At 40.2% G+C, this 20,907-nt stretch overlaps 1 protein-coding gene across 2 annotated transcripts; it reads right to left on the bottom strand.

Moving 5' to 3' along the window:
• Positions 1-762: 762 nt before the first annotated feature.
• On the bottom strand, positions 763-20,835 carry tmem68 (transmembrane protein 68). Of its 2 annotated transcripts, none has more exons than XM_067453693.1 (8): positions 20,742-20,835; positions 20,184-20,238; positions 8,296-8,693; positions 7,310-7,477; positions 6,745-6,938; positions 6,606-6,666; positions 6,346-6,485; positions 763-3,733 (listed from the first exon to the last, which is right to left on the bottom strand). In XM_067453693.1, exons 3-8 carry the CDS (start codon positions 8,621-8,623, stop codon positions 3,629-3,631), a joined length of 996 nt encoding a protein of 331 aa, XP_067309794.1. In that variant the 5' UTR covers positions 8,624-8,693; positions 20,184-20,238; positions 20,742-20,835; the 3' UTR covers positions 763-3,628. The 2 variants fall into 2 exon arrangements, with proteins under 2 accessions (XP_067309794.1, XP_067309795.1); XM_067453694.1 differs by having other exon boundaries at positions 20,177-20,238.
• Between the last annotated feature and the right edge of the window lie 72 nt (positions 20,836-20,907).

Here is a 20,907-nt window from a genome sequence, read left to right on the forward strand (position 1 = left end):
CTTTTTTTTGAAGGTCAGCAGCCTTCAGCCACCATTTGTTAAAGGTATAGCTAACGCAAAAATGAAAATTCTTTTATCATTTACAGTAGGTAATAGTATCTTATTTTTTTGTTACTAGTAAATTATAGTTAGTTAATAGTAAATTATATTTTGTTATACATTTAAAAGTAATTTGTTACTTTACTAGTTCGACAAAAAGTAATCTGATTATGTAACTCAAGTTACTTGTCACCTTGTGACTTGTCACACTTTCTTCCGAATTGTGACGCATGTCCGAGTGTAATGGATTAGCAAAAAAGAAAACATGTAGGACAGGATGTAGGTTTTATATTGGTTGTTGACTAGATTTTGAAATGTGGCAACCTTTCCATTAAAAAATGGAAGCAGATGAACACAAGCCTGCACAGATGGGTTTAAACAGACTAAATTAATGGAAAAGTCCAGCATACATCACCAGAGAGTCTGTTGTTTTCACCGGAAGATCCAATTATGGCATTATGATTAAAACTTATGGTCAAAATTAAAGAAAGAACACATGAATGACTTGTTTACAATAAGATCTATAACACGGATTTGGAAAATTAGAAAATGTCATGCCTGCTTTAATAATAATCTGGCAGGGAGTTGGAATTTGGCCCAACATCAAAAAGCTATATTCACGCAGTTTACGTCCTAGTTTAACGTGATAGAAGCCCAGCTGTGAACATAATGTTACAGCAACTAATGATGTTTTGAACTTCCAGCTCTATTTTTTTTTTTAAAAATATATTCGTTTTTTTTATTATCAGTAAACTTGATATCATAGCCCGCCATTTCTTCGCTCTGGAAATACTTTAATTCATACCTGTAACCTACCTCAAAGCGGTTTTAAACAGACCACTCTCCAGCTCAAGTTGTTGATGTGGCTGCTATGAAGGAATTTATTGCAGTGGAGTCCCAGTGGATGAGCGGAGGAGTTGAAGGCTGTTCTGTTTATTACCGGTACATCAGTACAGCCGAGCTCAAATACAGGACTTATTTTACAACTATTCACAGCAGGAGAACATTCAATTCATGCAAGCTGATTCAATTTTATTTGCCTTAACGATGCTCGCCTTTTTGTGGGTTCATTATTCGTAAGTGACATTTTTTGTTTGTTTCTTTTGATTTAGTTTTAGTCATGCATAGTGTGATATGCTCCGGTTACTGTCATGGTAGTATAATGACGGTGCATTCTTGATTAGGTACTTACTGTGCTTATACTGCAAGCAGAAAAAAAAAGAAAAAAGAAAGAAAAAAGACGAAGAAAGAACGCGGACTGAAACGAAAGAGCATGCCGACACAATCAAAATGACGACCCACATTGTCACGGGTCACAGGCCGTACTGTTACACGATTGTGAGCATTTTTAATTGAATTACGAGTTAGCGAAAACTGAACGACTCGGAGAGCTGAAATGAACAGAGGCACTTGCTTTTTTTTTTTTAATTCATCCGAGAAGCTTTCTTTTGTTGAATAAACTAATTGATGATCCTCCCTCACGTGTAGCCATAGATGCGTAGGCCTAGATCTAGAATGCCATAGATGGAGGAATAAAAAGACATTTAAATTTAGATAAATGATAATCGGTGGTTATTTATAAAGCACGATATTAGTACAAGCACAGTAATTGAATGAACTCGGTGGCGTTCAGTTTAGCGTTCATATGTACAGAGTTTACTGGTATTTCAGTTACAACGGACGTTCCATAGTGACTTGCAAAAGGATATTTAACTGTAAATAAATGTATGCAAATGTACATGTGTAAAAGAACATTCCTTTCTGAGTCCTGATCGTGAAGGGTGTCTATTGACTAGAGATCGGCAGTTATATGACATAATACAGATAAAACTAGTGTGGTGTACGTGATGTATTAAATGACATAAAAGAGCAAAAAAAAAAAAAAAAACCTGCTTATTATTGGTCTCTTAAGTTGTATCGTGTGATGAAAGTCTGAAGTGCGTAAAATGCATCAAACCTGTTATCTGATTTTATTGTAAATTGAAGAGTAAAAACAAAAAGAACGTTACATTTTTGTACATATTGGATTTTTGTAAATTTTTATTTGATTCTAATGCAACACAAAGTACCAAATTCATTTAATAAAGTACACTGTGGTCATTTTATTAGACTTCCTTGCAAACTTATTTCTGATTTGCAGTTAATGTGTGAATAAGGTCCATTTGAATTTCAAGGTTTTCAGACAGTTGTCACAAGAAATGCTTGGGCTGAATATGTATTCTCACACCTCGTACTTATGATTTAAAGTTTCTCTCTGTAATTAGAGGAGACTCCTGGAGAGGCAGAAGGAAAATTAGAAGCTCATGTATAATGCAACATGGAATCATAAATAATGAATACAAATAAAACAAAAATGGGCAAAATTTCCCAAGTATTTTGTGGGGGGGTTACAATGGAAGCACAGATGCTGTAATATAATACCAATCAGATTTATTATATTCATATCATAGCCTACACCAAGCACACCGGATGTGTACAGAGATCAGGACAGTGTGACAAAGACCTGCTCATGCTGACATTTGATCTTTGTCACACAATATTTTCTCCCAAAGGATCACAAAAGTGCATTAGAACGTTTTTACCAACACTGAATCCATAGGAATATGCAGTTTTATTGTGAATGATAAAATCTCTTATAAAATTACACATTTACAACCATTTCCACACTGATCAGATTTGATAACTTATTAAATTCAACAGCTTTTATGCTGCTTGAAATAGCTTCTTTTTTTTAAGAGTAAGTCAATAAATTTCAGAAATGTTACAAAAATCTTATTGAATTCTTAAAGCCCTGTAGTCTGCCTCTTTAAAATCGTTAACAGTAGCATACTTTTTATACTCATGTTATAATCAGCTCTGAGACCAGGGCAAACCAGCATCAACTGATGCTTAAATAGACAACAGTTCACCTCTGACAGTTAATACAGAGATATTAGACTAAACTGTTTAAATATTCAACATCAAACAACAATCTCATCATTATTAAGTGTGCTTATAAGATCCCAAAAAAGTATCACAGTATCGATCATTTTGAATTAATTCCTTCAGATAGTTTGCCTGTCCAGCTAGTCTTAATAGTTAATGGTAAGTGAACCTGGCTTGCTGTCCTCCATAGAGGTTGCAGACCTGAGGCTTGGCTCGAGCTCCAAACGTAACCCCCCTTATTACGGCACTACGTACAGGGAGAATGAGAGAGATAGAGGATAGACTAGTAATGATACCCTCCCCTCCCAAACCCAAATTTTGAACTTCATATACAATAGTATCAATTTCCAGGACAGAACGCCATTTTATTAAAAGGACATTTAAAAAAAAACTATACCAAAGGCTTTGTGGACAAATTTTGGCAGTGGTCCTTTGATTAAAACCAAAGTGCAAAAAAAAAAAAAAATCACAAAAAAACAAGAACACTCTTTAACATGCACAAGACTACATGTAACCAGACATTACAAAGACTTGCACCATTGTTCGATATGCAACATTGATATACATGCTGATACGTCCACTATATCATCAGTAGTTGCTAATCTCCTGGTTGAATTATGCTTGTAGCATATTTATCTGTTCAGTCTGAGAGAAGGCAAGTGTGTTAATCTTCTTTGCGTTCCCTTTGGAATCGCTCCAAAAGAGCTCGGAGGATGTTTCCAGGTATCTTCTGGTTTTTGTCGATAAGTGCTTGAACTGCCTGTTGCACCTGAACAGATGGGTTAGATTGAAGAAAATACACTGATATAAGATCTTGATGAAGTCAAAAGTTAAAACTAATTCAACAGATGCATGAATTTCATTCAAGATTGTAACTGATTCAGCATGAATGAATTAGTCATGGTTTCCAGACTTAGTTGCAGGTTACATGCACGTCAGTGGCAATTCATCGAATTGCAAAAACTTCCTCTTCATCGGCCAAATTTAGTGACTACCAATCGTCAAATCGCTGCATTCAAAAATCGCATACTCTCTTGTGTAGGTACTTATTTTGAATAAATAATTGATTCACGACTTCACGAAAAGTACATTCTATACTGTTGCATGAATGGGTGTAGCATGAATGTAATCTGGCCGTACTACATTCGCCATGTTGTCATTATCGTGACCTACACCTATGTCTAGTAAAGTGTTCATCGTATGCATACTTCAGAATCTCGCCAGAAGAAGGAGGTCATCTGTGTACATTTTGCCTACTCTTTTATAGGGCTGTGTATTGCCAAGAATCTGGCGATACAATACGTATCACGATACAGGGGTTACGATACGATATATTGCAATATATTGCGATATTGTAAGAGAGGCAATATATTGCAATATATTGCGATATTGTAAGAGAGGCAATATATTGCGATATTTCTTTTTGTGTGTTTTTGTTTTTTATAATTTAAAAGAATAAAGAACACAACCATAAGCCTAAAACACGAGACAAAGTATTTTATTTAATTAATACAGTATCATTTATAACACTAATCATATGCAATGTGCAATCTAAATTAAGGGAAATGTAAAGTGACTGCAGTCAGCAGGATTCTGCATGCAGGATTCTTTGTGTATATGTTTTAAAGGTTCACAGTATAGCAGTGGCTATTTAACAACAGAAAGTGCAGTCCATTTCATGACTGAATGACTGTTTTATATTTAACACAGTAGCTCCGATCACACAGAACGTGTTTTTGCAGCGAGAAGCCTTTTTTGAATGGATTTCGGTTGGCAGAGAGCGTTATGCGCGCTGCTTATGCGCCCTGGGCGCCTCGCGTTTTTGAAGGAGCGCTCCGAGCGCATGAAGTGGAAAAAAAGTCAACTCTGAGCGGAAAAGCATGCAACATCATCGCGCTTATGTTCTGTTGTCCAATCGAATGAATGAAGCGGCGGACCTTCCGTTGTGTTGACCGTTACATTGATTTGACTGAGAGTACAGGTGATTCGGGGGTTGCCTAGAAACATTAAAGCGCACTGCTCTTTTTTGAATGAAAAAACACAGACCAAAAAAGGGAGTGCAGTGCACCTCGCGTTTTTGAACCTGAAAAACGCGTTCTGTGTGATCGGACCCTAAAGCTGTTTTCTATAAAGCAGTCTATTGTATAAAGTGCTGTTTCAAGTAACGTTACTGAGCTGCAGAGCTGGTGCATCCATATCCACATCGCTATTATCTTTCGTTCTCCTGCCACTGCTGTCAGTTTTGGAGTGTGTTTATTTTGTTACTGAGAGGAAAACGTGCAGTACATTCTATCGAAACACTTCTCAGCAGCGCGGGTGACATCAGGATGTTAAGCGAGCTCTCTGTTTCAATGTGTTTCCCGAGTATTAGAATATAACTTGGCCTATTTTGCAAACAAAATGATTCTTGTCGATTTCCTTAGTGGCTTCTTTATAGCTGAAGCCAACATGAGTCCACACTTCAGCTCTGTATACTGCAAGAGCGGAATAATTCTATCGTCTTGAGAGCTGGGTTTGCTAATGTAAACACTAGCACTTTCACCTTGCGCTTCTCCGGCTCCGCGTCAGTTATACGTTCTGAGATAACACTGCCATCTAGCGGTTGGGTGTTATACAGTCTGTGGTTTAAACCGAACACAAAGCCACGAATCTTGGATGTAAATAAATAAATATATAAATATCGATACAGCGTTTTTGAGAATCGATACAATATCGCCAAACATAATATCGCGATATTCACGTGTATCGATATTTTCTTACACCCCTACTCTTTTATGAGTATTGTGAATTCAGACACTTATTTTGTCACATGAAATAGTATGCGATTTCAGATGCAGCCTAAGAATGCCAATTCACACAACGATCAGAGCATCCCTAATAAAAATGTTGAAATATCGAGTATAACATTTCAAAGCCCCATTTAGACATCTCCTACATCCATTCTGAAAACAAAAATCTCATCAAGTTTTAAAGAAGGCAGTTATTACCTAATGATAGCATGTGATGAAACGAAGGGACATACTCAGCTACTGCTCTTAGGAACAGATTTTTCTTAAAAAACATACAACAAACTCTATTCACTCATAGATAGGGGTGTTTTTTATTATACAAGCATTCTCTCACTTTGCAGACTCTGTACACCTGCATGTGTGATAAATGGTGATCACCACTCTAGGGTGGAACGTGCCCTTAGGGGACATTGTGAACAAATGGCACTAGATTATGTTGTGTAGTCAACAATAGGTCAGGACTTGTCGGGACAGTCTAGAGGTTACAACCTCTTGCAGATTTCAAAACACCAGCTCAGCATGCAACAGAAAGTCAGACCTTTACAGGACTAAAGAGTTACAAAAACAAAACTAGAGGTCTGAGGAGTCCTACCTTTTCAGCCAACTCGGCTGCATTGAGTTTGGGGTCATATGGAATTGGGTCACCCAAGTAGGTGCGAAATTTGACTGGAAATCCTCCATAGATGGGTGCTATCGGCAGCCGAAACCTCTCATATACCCATCGGTAAAATCCTGAAGGAATTTTGAGATGAATTGAGGATTTGTCTCCTTTAACTCTTTCAAAATGGTATGTATTTATTTAGAGTCGAATTTACAACTGTGTGAAGGTTCAATGTTTTCTGTATGACTCACTTAATGTTCCAAGAGAGCGAAATCCCTCCCTCAAGTTTTGAGTAAACATTGGTATAACTGGCTGTAGGTAAAAAAAAAACAGACTCATAGTACAACAAAACCACATGAAAGGAGTAGAATAAAAGGGACTATCATTTACCACTTTAGAGTCAATGGCCACTTGTGCAAATCCTTTGCGTTTGCCCCAGATCAGAGGGTACGTCTCGTCGCTGAACAGGGCCTCCCGCACTCCTCCAGGAGAGATGCCCAGGAGGTGGCCGTTCCGCAGGGCCTTCACACACTCCTCCTGCGGTCCGTGGATCACACTAAATACCTCCAAGAGGAGCTTAAACCCTGCCATGCCCATTATACAGACAATAGAAGCACAACCAATTCATTCAAGTCAAATTGAAAATCTCACCAGAGTGTGGTGTGAGCTTGTTGACCACATTGAAGGTAACATCGAAAGGATTGACTAACTTCTGTCAGGGAAATGTAGTAATATTTCTTGAAAGAATACATATAGGTTTTTCTTAAATTAATTTGTTTTAAGGACAACATAAAAATGTTACCATTTTAAAAAACTAATTTAAAAAAAAGTTTTAGGGCATGTTTTGTCCCAAAACTGAGTGAATCACAATTAAATTAGGTTCTGAGTAATGATTCTGTCATGAGCAAAATGAGGCTGACTGATCACTTCATTACACTATGAAAGTAGTTTTTACCTGGGACCTTGAACAGAAAATGATCAGCCACCGAATGACAAGTTCTTCCCTTCTGAATGATAACACTTGCCAAGAAATAATAGTAGTCTATAGGAATCGCCCCATGATAGTAGACTATAAGAGCAGGTCCTTCATCTGGAATCTTCTCTAAACCATGGATTTCATAACCTGTCACAAAAATATATACTTACTTAATCAGGAGAACATGATTCAACATTTTTTTGTGAAGTACAACACATTGCCTGTTATGTCCAAAAGAGATTTTAAAGACATTTATAATGTATAAGATTTCTATTGGAGGTTCAATGATCACGGTTTCAACAAAATGATTAAGCAGCTCAACGGTTGTCAACACTGTTGATAATGGAATAGAAATGTTTCTTGAGCAGCAAATCGGCATATTAGAATGATTTCTGAAGGATCATGTAACACCGAAGACTGAAATGATGCTGAATGTTCAGCTTTATCAAATTTCATTTGAAATATTAAAACAGAAAAGTTTTACACTGTAAAAGTATTTCAAAAGCAAAACAATCTTGCCAAACATTTATATATTGTTTATTTGTAAGCTTTAGAAATATCATGCACTTTGTGAAATGAAACAGAAGAGATTAACTGGTGCAATGAATCATATAAAACAGTAATTTAGATGTTCCGCTTCATAAGACTGAGCAGGTTACACATTGTAAAATTGCTATTTAATGCCAGGAACATCGGGCCATTATTAATTGTGCTGTCAAAGAATACTACTATTGAAAGCTGGAAAAAAAAAAAAAAAAAAACGCAATAGCCTGATAATAAACATGTAGAATATGTCAGATCTTACATTACATCTTTAGACATAATTTTTTAATTATGCTTTGACTATTCCTGTCTATTATTTAAAGATCAAAATGAAAAATCCCAGACCACTGGAATTAATTTAAGTTAAACAAGATAACAATCCACATCTCAATAAATGCAGATAAGCTAAATCCATTACATACCGTGCCAAATAGCTCCATGTCCATCCCATAGGGTCGCCAGAGTTTTCCTCGCACCATCCCACAGGTTATTGGAGTAAGCTTGCCTCAGCTGGATCTTGCGTTTGTACACATGGAGAAAGAGTATGGATAGATAGAGGAAGATAACTATGAGAAAGGGCAGGATGAAGACCACTGCTAGAGGCGTGAAAACCCAGAGCAAGTACTCCATGAAACTGAGGTAGTCCTCGAGCTTCCCGAGCCCTGCCCACTCCTCCCACACATGAACCAAACAAGAGAGGAAGTTGACGGATCCATTCTCAAACAGACAGGACTCATTCCCACTGGACATGCTGCTTCACTGTTAGCCTCTCCCAATGGCAGATGGGCTGAGCAAGGCAATGCTCTGCCAAAGGGCAGACCTGGACATGAAAGAAAAATTATCAACATCGGACATTAATAAAGCATTAAAACGCAAGCGTGTCGTTGTTATTATGATATAAAACACTTTTTCCAATATTGAATACTTTTAAACTGCTGAAAATATCACTGAAACAGAACCATGCAATTTTTCTGAAAATCAATTGTGGGCGAAAGTTGCACTCTTCTTATTTCTCTAACAGACTCGACCAATAGCATGAGATTTGGCCAGCGTTATTTGTTTGTCCAGCAAATGGGAAATGGATGACTGCTTGACAACAATCATCTTAATATCCTCAGAAAAAGACAAATATCCTCAGAGACCAAGAAAACGTGTAGCATTGTTTTTTTTTCATTGTTTTAAACATAAGAAGAAGAAAAAAAAGAAAAGAAAAAAAGAATCAGATCTTATGCTATGTCCTCTGTAGTGGATACCAGGGGCCTGTTTCAATAAGAAGGTTCAACCAACTCTGAGTTAAAACTTGAACTCTGAGTTGACTAACACTTAGATGAGAAACTCAAACAGCTGAATTGAGTTTGTTCAATCAACTCTGAGTAGACTCACTGAGTGCTCCACGACTATGAAAAGACATGATCAATGGCGCTCCGAAATTATGATTCACCATGGCAACAGCACCCGACCAAAAGACATTCACACACTTCTTACTCAATATATAAGTTTAATTCTTAATCACTGTTATAATATCAGCAGTGAAAACAGGCAGAATGGTTAGTTATTGCACTAATATTCATTTTCATGGTATTCCATGCTGAAAAAAAAAAAAAAAAAAAAAATAGAATGTGGCAGCAGCTAAAACTGAAGTATAAAAACTTTAAGCATAAAATGTTCATGGATGTAAGTTTCATGACTTCACAAAAATTTGACATTATACAAATACCATTCAGTGTCTATTTCAATACTCTTTTTCACAGTCTAATGCTCTTTTCGCACAATTAAATGTTCTCTAATCTAACACCGTTACATTTCTCAATTAGGATAATAAAATTACCATTTGACTTCTACTCAGCTAACAGCAAGAAGGCAGAGGCTCGCAAAATGGGGGGATGAAGAGGAAATGGCCACAGTACCAAATATTGGAAGAATATTAAAATTCAACAGGAAAAAAATAACTGCTGCTTTTGTATTTGTAGGAATTAAAGAATAATTTGTGTTTATTTAACAGCTGTGGTGACGGTTACGGCATATACCTCGGACTATCCTTCCATCTGGCATCCTTCCATTCCATACAGCATTTCATTTTCGGAAGGTGTGATAATGGGAATATGTGCGTCATCAATTATTCCAATCCCATTGGAAATCCTAAAGGAAATTCTAATCATTGGGTTACTTCCAGAGGTTGCAGCAAGATGTTATCAAGCTCATTTTTCAGATTAGTCTCCATCTAATAACCTGTGGGATGGTGTGAGGAAAACTCTGGCGACCCTATGGGATGGGCTTGGAGCTATTTGGCACGGTATGTAATGGATTTGGCTTGTTATGTGCATTTATTAAGATGCGGATTGTTATCTTGTTTAAATTTATGGCTCACACAGGTTTGTGCCCAGGAAACAAAAACAAAAATTCTCAAAAAGTCTGTTAGAGCGAGGCACACTATCCTTACCGCTCTGCATACAACAGCCTTACTAATGTGCTCTGCATCCCCGATCTTCTTCTTCTTCTTCTTCTTCTTTCGGCTGTTCCCTTCAGGGGTCGCCACAGCGAATTATCTGCCTCCATCTAGTCCCATCCTCTGTATCCTCTTCTCTCAGACCGACTACCTTCATGTCCTCCTTCACTACATCCATAAACCTCCTCTTTGGTCTTCCTCTTGACCTCCTGCCTGGCAGCTCTAACCTCAGCATCATTTTAACAATACATTCACTCTCTCCTCTGAACATGTCCAAACCTTCTCAACCTGGCCTCTCTAACTTTGTCACCTGACACTTTTCTCCACCCATTCCAACCTGCCTGCACACGCTTCTTCACCTCTTTTCCACACTCCCCATTGCTCTGGACTGTGGACCCCATTGCTAAGTACTTAAAATCCTGCACCTTCTTTACCTCTTCTCCCTGTAACCTCACTGTTCCACTTGGTTCTCTCTCATTCACACACATGTATTCTGTCTTGCTGCGACTAACCTTCATTCCTCCAAACCTCCACCTCTCTAGACTTTCCTCCACCTGCTCCCTGCTCTCACTACAGATCACAATGTCATCCGCAAACATCATAGTCCATGGAGATTCCTGTCTGACCTCATCTGTCAGCCTGTCCATCACCACCGCAAACAAGAATGGGCTCAGAGCCGATCCTTGATGAAGTCCCACCTTCACGGTGAAGTCCTCTGTCTCACCTACGGCACACCTTACCACTGTCCTACTGCTCTCATACATATCCTGTACCATTCTTACATACTTCTCTGCCACTCCAGACCTCCTCATACAATACCACAGCTCCTCTCTTGGCACTCTGTCATATGCTTTCTCTAAATCTACAAAGACACAATGCAGCTCTTTCTGACCCTCTCTGTACTTCTCCATTAACATTCTCAAAGCTAATAATGCATCTGTAGTGCTCTTTCTTGGCATCAAAACCTTACTGCTGCTCACAAATGTCCACTTCTCCACTTAGCCTTGCTTCCACTACTCTTTCCCACAACTTCATTGTATGGCTCATCAGCTTAATACCTCTGTAGTTTCCACAACTCTGCACATCTCCCTTGTTCTTTAAAATCGGCAACAAAACACTTCTCCTCCATTCCTCAGTCATCATCTCACTCTCTAAAACCTTGTTGAACTACCCAGTGAAAAACTCTACTGCCATCTCTCCTAGACACTTCCATACCTCCACTGGTATGTCATCAGGACTAACTGTCTTTCTTCTCTTCATCCTCTTCAAAGCTCTCCTAACTTCACCCTTCCTAATACTTTCTACTTCCTGGTCAACCATATTTGCCTCTACAACTCTTCTCTCCCTGTCATTTTCCTCATTCATCAGTTCCTCAAAGTACTCCTTCCATTTTTCCCTCACCCTCCTCCCTGCATCCCAAATGTTATACAGAAAACTTCACAATGAATTAATGGATCTGCACTGCAAAAAATGCAAGAAATAGGCTTGACGTACCCTGCTTTCTCGGGTTTGACATACCTCCCATTCTGAAATGGAAACAGGAGTTTCCCTCATTTCAGGGTTAGCACAGTTCAGAGTTTTCCCTTAACCTCCTTTCTGAAACTCGCCCCAGTACAGTTGTTTAGAAAACAAATAGACATGTAGACAACCAATTTATTTATAGGTTTTAGGATTGTTTTAAACCAAACTTTGCATGAAGATGATTCTCAACTATGTTATGAAATATATTGTGGAATTGATTTTACTTTATTTGATATGTGGGTAAAATGGCCATAAATGGGCCCAATTAGTCCCATTAAAACAATGTATCTATACACGGTATCTAATTAGCATTTTCATGTGTTTTCAGGGCAACATGTAATGAAAAAAAGTAACTGTAATGGAAGCAATAATTGTCAAGATTTTCATTATACTATCTAATATTTCATAGAAATATAGATATTTCTTTCACTTGTGTATTACAAAATGCCTGAATAACATAAATCCTGATGTCAAAACATAAGAAATCAAGACCTAGAAATCAAAACATAACTTTTCCTGAGAAGTTGATGTATGAAAACGTTTTTATTTGAAAATGAGTCCGATTCAAATTATAATGACAAAAATATATATTATTTCCTTAAAAGTGCTAAATATGATCACTAAATGAATGTCAGTCTTCAGTTGTTTTCATGGTGAAACCTCCAAACGTACTCGGTTACTTTCGTAACCTCGGTTCCCTGAGAGAGAGGAACGAGTATTACGTATGGGAAAAACTCCTTTTCTCGAGAATGTGAAGCAAAACTTTTAATAAAGGTATCTATGTAAAGCGCAGTGAGCTGCACGGCCATAGCCCAGCGCGAGGAGCGCTCTGATTGGCCGGGCTGCGGCAACTGCAGGAACCTATGGTGAGGCGGCTGAGAGGAACGAACCAATGGGGGGCGTTCCAGAAGCCCGCCGAAAAAGGTGCTTATATTTGCATACAGGAGGCTATATAAGACCCTAATTCGCCATAGGTGTCAGGTTTTAAGATCGACTGAAGCGATACCTGAGAAGCATAAACACGGCACGGAACGTAATACTCGTTCCTCTCTCTCAGGGAACCGAGGTTACGAAAGTAACCGAGTACGTTCCCTTTCGAGAGAGGTTCCTCGTATTACGTATGGGAACACAATGTAAAGCGCCGTGTGTGCTGACTGACCCAGTATACCCAAAGCACATGTTATAAACCCCCGAGACACCGACAGAGGCGGCTTATAAGGGGAATGAAGAACCGGAAGAGTCGGTTCGTTTGAACAGCTGATCGGACATAGTCGGATCTTATGATGAATGAATAGTGCTTAAGGACTAATGTGTACAGGCCAAAATGTAAGGCAATCTGTTTGCCAGGGTCAAGATAGAGCCTAGATGGAGAGAAGCCCTGCTTGTAGAGCTGGAACCTCCAACTTGTAGAATCTGATAAAAGTGGACGGAGAGGCCCAGCCTGCCGCCGCACAGATATCTTCCAAAGAAATGTCACACGACCAAGCCCAAGATGAGGCCATGCCTCTAGAGGAGTGGGCTTAAATGCCTGTAGGACAGGTTAGGTCCTGGACCTATATGCTAGTGGGACTGCATCCACTATCCAGTGTGAGAGACTGTTTCATGACAGCACAAACTTTAGTGCGGCCACCGAAGCAATGAAGAGCTGATCCGACTGCCTGAAGGGGGCGGAGCGCTCTAGATACAATCTCAATGCTCTGACTGGGCAGAATAGGTTTGCGTCTTATTCTCTCTGAGACGCGGGTTAAGCAGTGCAAAGACCTGCATACTGAAGGGGTTGATAGCACTTTCAGCATAAAACCATGCCTCGGTTTGAGCACAACCTTGAAGTTGCTGGACCCAAACTCAAGACAGGAAGGGCTCACGGAGAGTGCAGGTAAGCCACCCACTCGGTTAACCGAGGCCACAGCCAGCAGAAAAACGGTTTTGAGTGATATGTGCTTCAAGCTCGTGTTCTGAAGTGGTTAGGAGGGGGAACCCTTCACGGCCTCCAAAACCATGGCGAGGTCCCAAATAGGGACCGAGGTAGGGGCAAGGCGAGCTGAATCTCCTGGCCCCTTTAAGAAAACACACAATAAGATCACTTTTCCCTAGTGAATGTGCCGCGATAGGAGCGTGGCTAGCTGCTATGGCGGAGACACACACCCCGAGTATGGAGGGGGGACAACCCGCATCCATTAGCTCTTGGAGAAAGCGAGCGGTTCCGCCAGTTCGCATGAGTGTGCGTCGATGTTTCGCGTAGCACATTGGTTAGAAAACCACTGACCACTTCAAGCAGAGCTGCCAGATAGCAGGGGCTCTAGCTTCCGAAATAGTGTTCATAACTTGTCAGAGAGGTTCCCGGATACCGTTGATGGGCCATACGTGGAGGGCCCACAGCTCGGGATTGGGATGCCAGACCTTCCCTTTCATTGGCAGAATAGGCATGGGGCTGTGTCTGACAGCTGAAACAGTATGGAGAACCATGTGCGGTTCTTCCAAAGTGGGGCTATTAAAAAGCACAGGCTGCAGCTGGATCGCGATCGGAGGGAACATATAGAGGGAGTCTGGGCCAACATGGGCCAGGGCATCCCTGCGTTTGCAGAAAAAATATTGGGCAGCGTGTGCTGTGCAAGCTGAATTGTTTGCGGGTAAAGGGACCATCCCCCTGGGGACATGGGTCCTCTGGATAACATGTCCGGACCCTGATTCAGAATACCTGGCACGTAAGCCGCCCTTAGGGAGCTCAGATTGTGCTCTGCCCATAAAAGGAGATGCTTAGCCATGCAGTGAACAGAGTCTGATCTCGGCTGCCCTAGCGATTTTATGTACATTATCAAGACGTGGTGGTTCTTATGCCGTAAGTCTTGAGTCTATGACAATGACTGTACTGATAAGCCTGCCCCTCGAAGGCGAATCTCAAGAATGGCCTGTAGTGGGGGTGGGGGGTTATCGTAACGTGAAGTATGCGTTTTTCAGATCTATTGAGAAAACCCAATCCCCGGGCGAATGTGCGCGAGGATTTGTTTCACCGTCAGCACCTTGAAACGAGCGTGTCATAAGTGCTTTGTTCAGATGCCTGGAAAATGGGCCTGAGACCGCCACCCATTTTCGGCATGAGGAATTAGCGACAGTAAAAACCTGACTCGCTAGCGTCGGGTGTACTGTTTTCGCCGCTCTCTCCTTTAACAGTCTCAATGCCTCAGTGAGAAGCACGTGACTGACACTGCTTCTTACAGAGGGCTCGACCACGGCTTGAATCGCGGGGTCTGCGAGCAAAACTGTAGCGAGAACCTCGTTTTATATGTTCAACACCCAATATTATATACCAGGAATGGCCTGCCAGGCCTGGGCTCGTAAAGCCAGGGGTTGAATTAGATTCGGGGGCTGGCCGCTTAGTAATAGGGGCCTGTTAGCCGGGTTGCTTGTGCTGTAACACTGCTTGTAACACTGTGGGGATAGTGTTAGTTTTGGCGGTGCAGGCTTTGCAGTGGGCGCACGCCTCACATTTATATTGTGTGTGCGAGAGTGAACTTTGTGAAAAGTGCTTGGGTGCAGGAGTGCAGAATGTAAAGTGGGCACATTTCCTACATAGAAAGCTCTTTTGTGTGTAGTGTAAACAATGTGCAGTGGCGCACAACCTACGTAGAATACCCACGGTGCAAACCAGTGAGCAAATCCACAGGGGTAAACGCACACAGCATTAGTGTGCAGACGAGCGTGTTTAATACAGGCTAGTTGACTGCAATATTTCATCTCCAGTCACTTAACTTAAGGGAACTGGGAGAATGTAAGGAAGTGCGGGTGGTATGTGAGCCATTCCACAATGCCGTTATGCTCTAGTCTAGACTGAAAGCGCGCATGCAGACAAGCGTGTTTGACCACAGGCTAGTTGACTGCAATAAGGCTAGTTGACTTTATATGGTGTAATCCGGCCGCGGCGGGATTTATTTGTGATTTTGTGAGGCTGAATTAACAGTGCTTATGTAGGGGTGCACACTGTGTAGTGGACACTTTGTCTACAGTGTAAAAACCTTTCCAGCCGCCTGAATAAAGGGGACTGGAAGTGATAGAGTGAAAAAAGGGCTTAGCTTGGCAGCCATTTTCCGACGCCCTTATGCTCTGACAGTGAGCGCGTGCTATGACGTAAGCCGCGCTCTAGTCAGCAACGCGCTGTGGAAGGGGCGCGCGCTATCATGACAAGGCAGCCATTACAACTTCCTTGGCAGTAAGCGCGCGCTGCAGCGACATTGTTCTTGACATACCCAACAGCCCGAGCTCGCTCGTCTAACTTACTCTAGTATTCTCTGTCCGCAGCGCTTCAGCACGGCGGCGGTAGAATGAGCACGGCGAGAGCTTCGGCTCGAGTTTGTTTATTCACTCTATTATTCTCTGTCCGCGGCGATAGAGCGACAGGACGAGAGAATTGGAAGCGTGAGGAAAAACTCTGTCCGCGGCGCTTCTAGCACGGCGAGAGCTTCGGCTCGAGTTAGTTTATTCACTCTAGTATTCTCTGTCCGCGGCGATAGAGCGACAGGACGAGAGAATTGGAAGCGTGAGGTAAAACTCTGTCCGCGGCGCTTCTAGCACGGCGAGAGCTTCGGCTCGAGTTTGTTTATTCACTCTATTATTCTCTGTCCGCGGCGATAGAGCGACAGGACGAGAGAATTGGAAGCGTGAGGTAAAACTCTGTCCGCGGCGCTTCTAGCACGGCGAGAGCTTCAGCTCGAGTTTGTTTATTCACTCTAGTATTCTCTGTCCGCGGCGATAGAGCGACAGGACGAGAGAATTGGAAGCGTGAGGTAAAACTCTGTCCGCGGCGCTTCTAGCACGGCGAGAGCTTCGGCTCGAGTTTGTTTATTCACTCTAGTATTCTCTGTCCGCGGCGATAGAGCGACAGGACGAGAGAATTGGAAGCGTGAGGTAAAACTCTGTCCGCGGCGCTTCTAGCACGGCGAGAGCTTCGGCTCGAGTTTGTTTATTCACTCTATTATTCTCTGTCCGCGGCGATAGAGCGACAGGACGAGAGAATTGGAAGCGTGAGGAAAAACTCTGTCCGCGGCGCTTCTAGCACGGCGAGAGCTTCGGCTCGAGTTTGTTTATTCATTCACTCTAGTATTCTCTGTCCGCGGCGATAGATCGACAGGACGAGAGAATTGGAAGCGTGAGGTAAAACTCTGTCCGCGGCGCTTCTAGCACGGCGAGAGCTTCGGCTCGAGTTTGTTTATTCACTCTAGTATTCTCTGTCCGCGGCGATATCGCGACTGAACCAGAGAAGAGGAAGACTGAGGAAAAACTCCGTCTGTCCGCGGCGCCTCCTCAGCGCGACGGTATAGTGACGAGAGCTTCGGCTCGAGTTCGCCTATTCACTCTAGTATTCTCTGTCCGCGGCTGTAGCGCGACGGAATGAGAGAAGCACTCAACATAGACACAGTTTAAAGGATATATAACGCCGGATGGCGTAGCTGGAACGGCAGAGAAGGCGGAGAGGGAGTCCGTCGTCCTCAGCTGCAAGTTCCGCTGGTGCCTTTTCAACGGCGGTGCTTCTTCCGGAGACCAGCGAAGGTATCGCTGAAGGAGATAAAATCTGACACCTATGGCGAATTAGGGTCTTATATAGCCTCCTGTATGCAAATATAAGCACCTTTTTCGGCGGGCTTCTGGAACGCCCCCCATTGGTTCGTTCCTCTCAGCCGCCTCACCATAGGTTCCTGCAGTTGCCGCAGCCCGGCCAATCAGAGCGCTCCTCGCGCTGGGCTATGGCCGGTGTTGTGTAATATTCAGTTCCTGTGAAAAACTGTTCCAGTGGGTGGAGTAATCATGAATATTCCTGATAGTTCTCGTGTTTTGGGCGTGGCCTTGAGACAACGCAAACTAACGGAACTGAAAATATTCAGCACGCTCCTCAAATCGCTACCTGCTTCATGGATAGAATTATTATTATTATTATTATTATTATTATTATTATTATTTGAATAAAAGGACAATGACGTTACAATACTAGGCATTTACTGCAACAGTCAGTTAACTTTTTAAAAAACAATTGTTTAGAATTTTAGAACAATTGAATAGTTTGTGTAATGTGATACATCGTCTGAGTTGTTGTGCAAGATTGATTAGGCATTCAGATGTTTCGTCTTATTTAAGAGCAATGTATGAGCGAATAACCTACACTCGTCTAGGCTAACACACATTTTTTTTAATGTATTTATAGCTTTTTTATTTCATTTCTGAGGCTTTAATTTTAATTTTAATAGTAGATTTACTTGTACCACACATATTTTTAAAGCTTTATCAAAGCAAAATCTTTACATATAGGTTACACCTGCTGCTATACTTTCTGTCTCTATGATTTACTTTTTCATATTCTCTATAAAATGAGCCACATATTTATAAGAAATGGCTTAAAATATATATTTAACTCTTCTTTATCACTTAAACAGATATAGCATAATAGACACTAAAAATAGTATTTTGTATTTTACAAACTTTTTTGATATATGCATTCAATTTCAGTATGTCCTTTGTGCAAAGTAATCAACTTTCACAAGAACTAAACCATGAAAAGGAAGAAAAAAATACTAAAAATATTTTTAGATTATGTTGTAGAATACACTTAAATTTGGCTAACTGAAAAATTTAGATGTGATCAGTTACTAGACAATTTTCAATTGGGGACCTGATTTTTTATTTGCAGTGTGGGCTAAACTACCTCTAATCATACATATAAATCATGTGAAACTATAGTTATTTATTATTTAACAATTTTCCTAATTTGCCGTGTCCCTGAAGTCATCTTACACCCTGTTTGTACGTACTTTCTCGACTTCCAAAAAAGACCAGGAGACCATTTTCGTAAATCAAGAAATGTATTTGTCCTGCAGGAATTCAACTGCACAAACTGAAGTAATCTTCAACTCTCACTCCTTCCTTTTTTGTAGTTTTTGAAATGTTATCTCACTCTTAAAGATCCACCCTGTTATAAAGCTATGTTTTGAAGAATGCTTGTCAGATAAAAAATGTAAAAAAATATCTGACATAGATAGAAGGTTATAGAGGGTTGTAGAAAGTTAGCTTAGCTTAAAAATGTCCACCCTGTTAGATTTTATAGGTCCATAGACCTAACAAGGTGAAAATTCTAATAGAATAGTTGTATTTAGTGTATATTGCAAATTCTATATATATATATATATATATATATATATATATATATATATATATATATATATATATATATATATATATGTGTGTGTGTGTGTGTGTGTGTGTGTGTGTGTGTGTGTGTGTGTGTGTGTGTGTGTGTGTGTGTTCGGTATATTCTGTGTGTATATATATATATATATATATATATATATATATATATATATATATACTTCAGCTCTTACATCTAAAACAGACAGTAACTTTAGGATATGATGATGAATATATGCATAACAAAAGCAACATGAATTCATTATGACATTGATGATGAAGACATGTGAAGCCTATATTTTTCCTATTCCCTTTTAAAAATAGTAACCTCTGGTCTATGTCCAAGAAGACTGGCCATCCATCAGAACAATGCTTTAAAGCTTTATGCTCTGCACTATATTGCAATGTTAATAATAATGACAAGATTAATAAAACATTTTCCTCAGCAGGTATGTTAACAGAAACACTGGCTAATATAATTAACAAGAAACTTACACCAAGCTAGTTTTTAAACATTTTATTAGGGCACAAATAATGAATAATGTAGACGATTCACTCATTGTTTGCTCTGGGTCTTTACCTATTTATTTGAACGCCTAAAATGTCAGGAAAACCAACTCAGACGATTCATCATATTACACAAACTGTGCAGTTAATGCTTAACATCGTAACGTCATCCTTTTGATTTATCCATGAAGCAGGTAGCGATTTGAGGAGCGTGCTGAATATTTTCAGTTCCGTTAGTTTGCGTTGTCTCAAGGCCACGCCCACAACTCGGGAACTATCATGAATATTCATGAATACTCCACCCACTGGAACAGTTTTTCACAGGAACTGAATATTACACAACACCGTGCAGCTCACTGCGCTTTACATAGATACCTTTATTAAAAGTTTTGCTTCACATTCTCGAGAAAAGGAGTTTTTCCCATACGTAATACGAGGAACCTCTCTCGAAAGGGAACATTCGGTAACGTTATCTCTGAAAAGCCTGAATGTGCTCTTTACAGGGCATCCAGAAATTCACTAAAATATAATTTCCACAGTGGACAAAATTCTATCCCTGATATTTTCAAGATGTCCAGAAATGACACACTTTAGCTTTAACTCACAAGTCAAATCATCACTTGATAGATTATTTAAAAATAAAATAAAAACAAACTAACCACGAACCTTCTCCAGCGAAAATTTGTTCCTCGGCCACACATACCAACCTCACATCTGTGCCCTAAAATTAAATGACATTGATATCAAGGTGAGACTGCTGTACAAACGTCAACATCATTCAAAATTTAACATAGTTGACTGCATGAAAGATGACAAATAAATGCAGCATTAGATCTCTCTGTTTTGCGGTACACTTAAACATTATAACGATCATAGATAAACAACCTTACAACAACAACAGCCACAGTTTGCAAAGCTGTCACAAGAAAGAAAAAAAACCGTCTAAATTACTCGCAAAACGGATGTTTTATAAGAACAGTTTTTTAATTGCTTGAATAACACGATTTATTGAAATTCGAAGGATAGCTGAGCCAACAGTCTAAACCAATGTGGTGGCAATTAACGTTACAAAACAAAAACTTGCCATTTGTAAATTTAACCCATCATAAAGACTTGACTTAAAGGCTTCTTGTTATAGATTATGGCTTTATATTTAGACAGCGATATGCTCCTATTTTTCAAAAGAAGAACCTTTTAAAATAAGCTTTTCTCAAATCTACTTACATGATGGAACCTCGATGAAATAGATACTGTTGCCCTAAATAAATGTTTTTTCTTCCTGACTGAACCGGCAATCTTTACATGTGACACAAACAGGAAACCAAACGACTCTGACAGCGTCAACATTTCATAATAAAAGTTGTAAACGCTCATAAACGCGCCATGTTAG

Source organism: Pseudorasbora parva, chromosome 9 (genome assembly GCF_024679245.1).
Source record: "Pseudorasbora parva isolate DD20220531a chromosome 9, ASM2467924v1, whole genome shotgun sequence".
Lineage (NCBI taxonomy): Eukaryota > Metazoa > Chordata > Actinopteri > Cypriniformes > Gobionidae > Pseudorasbora > Pseudorasbora parva.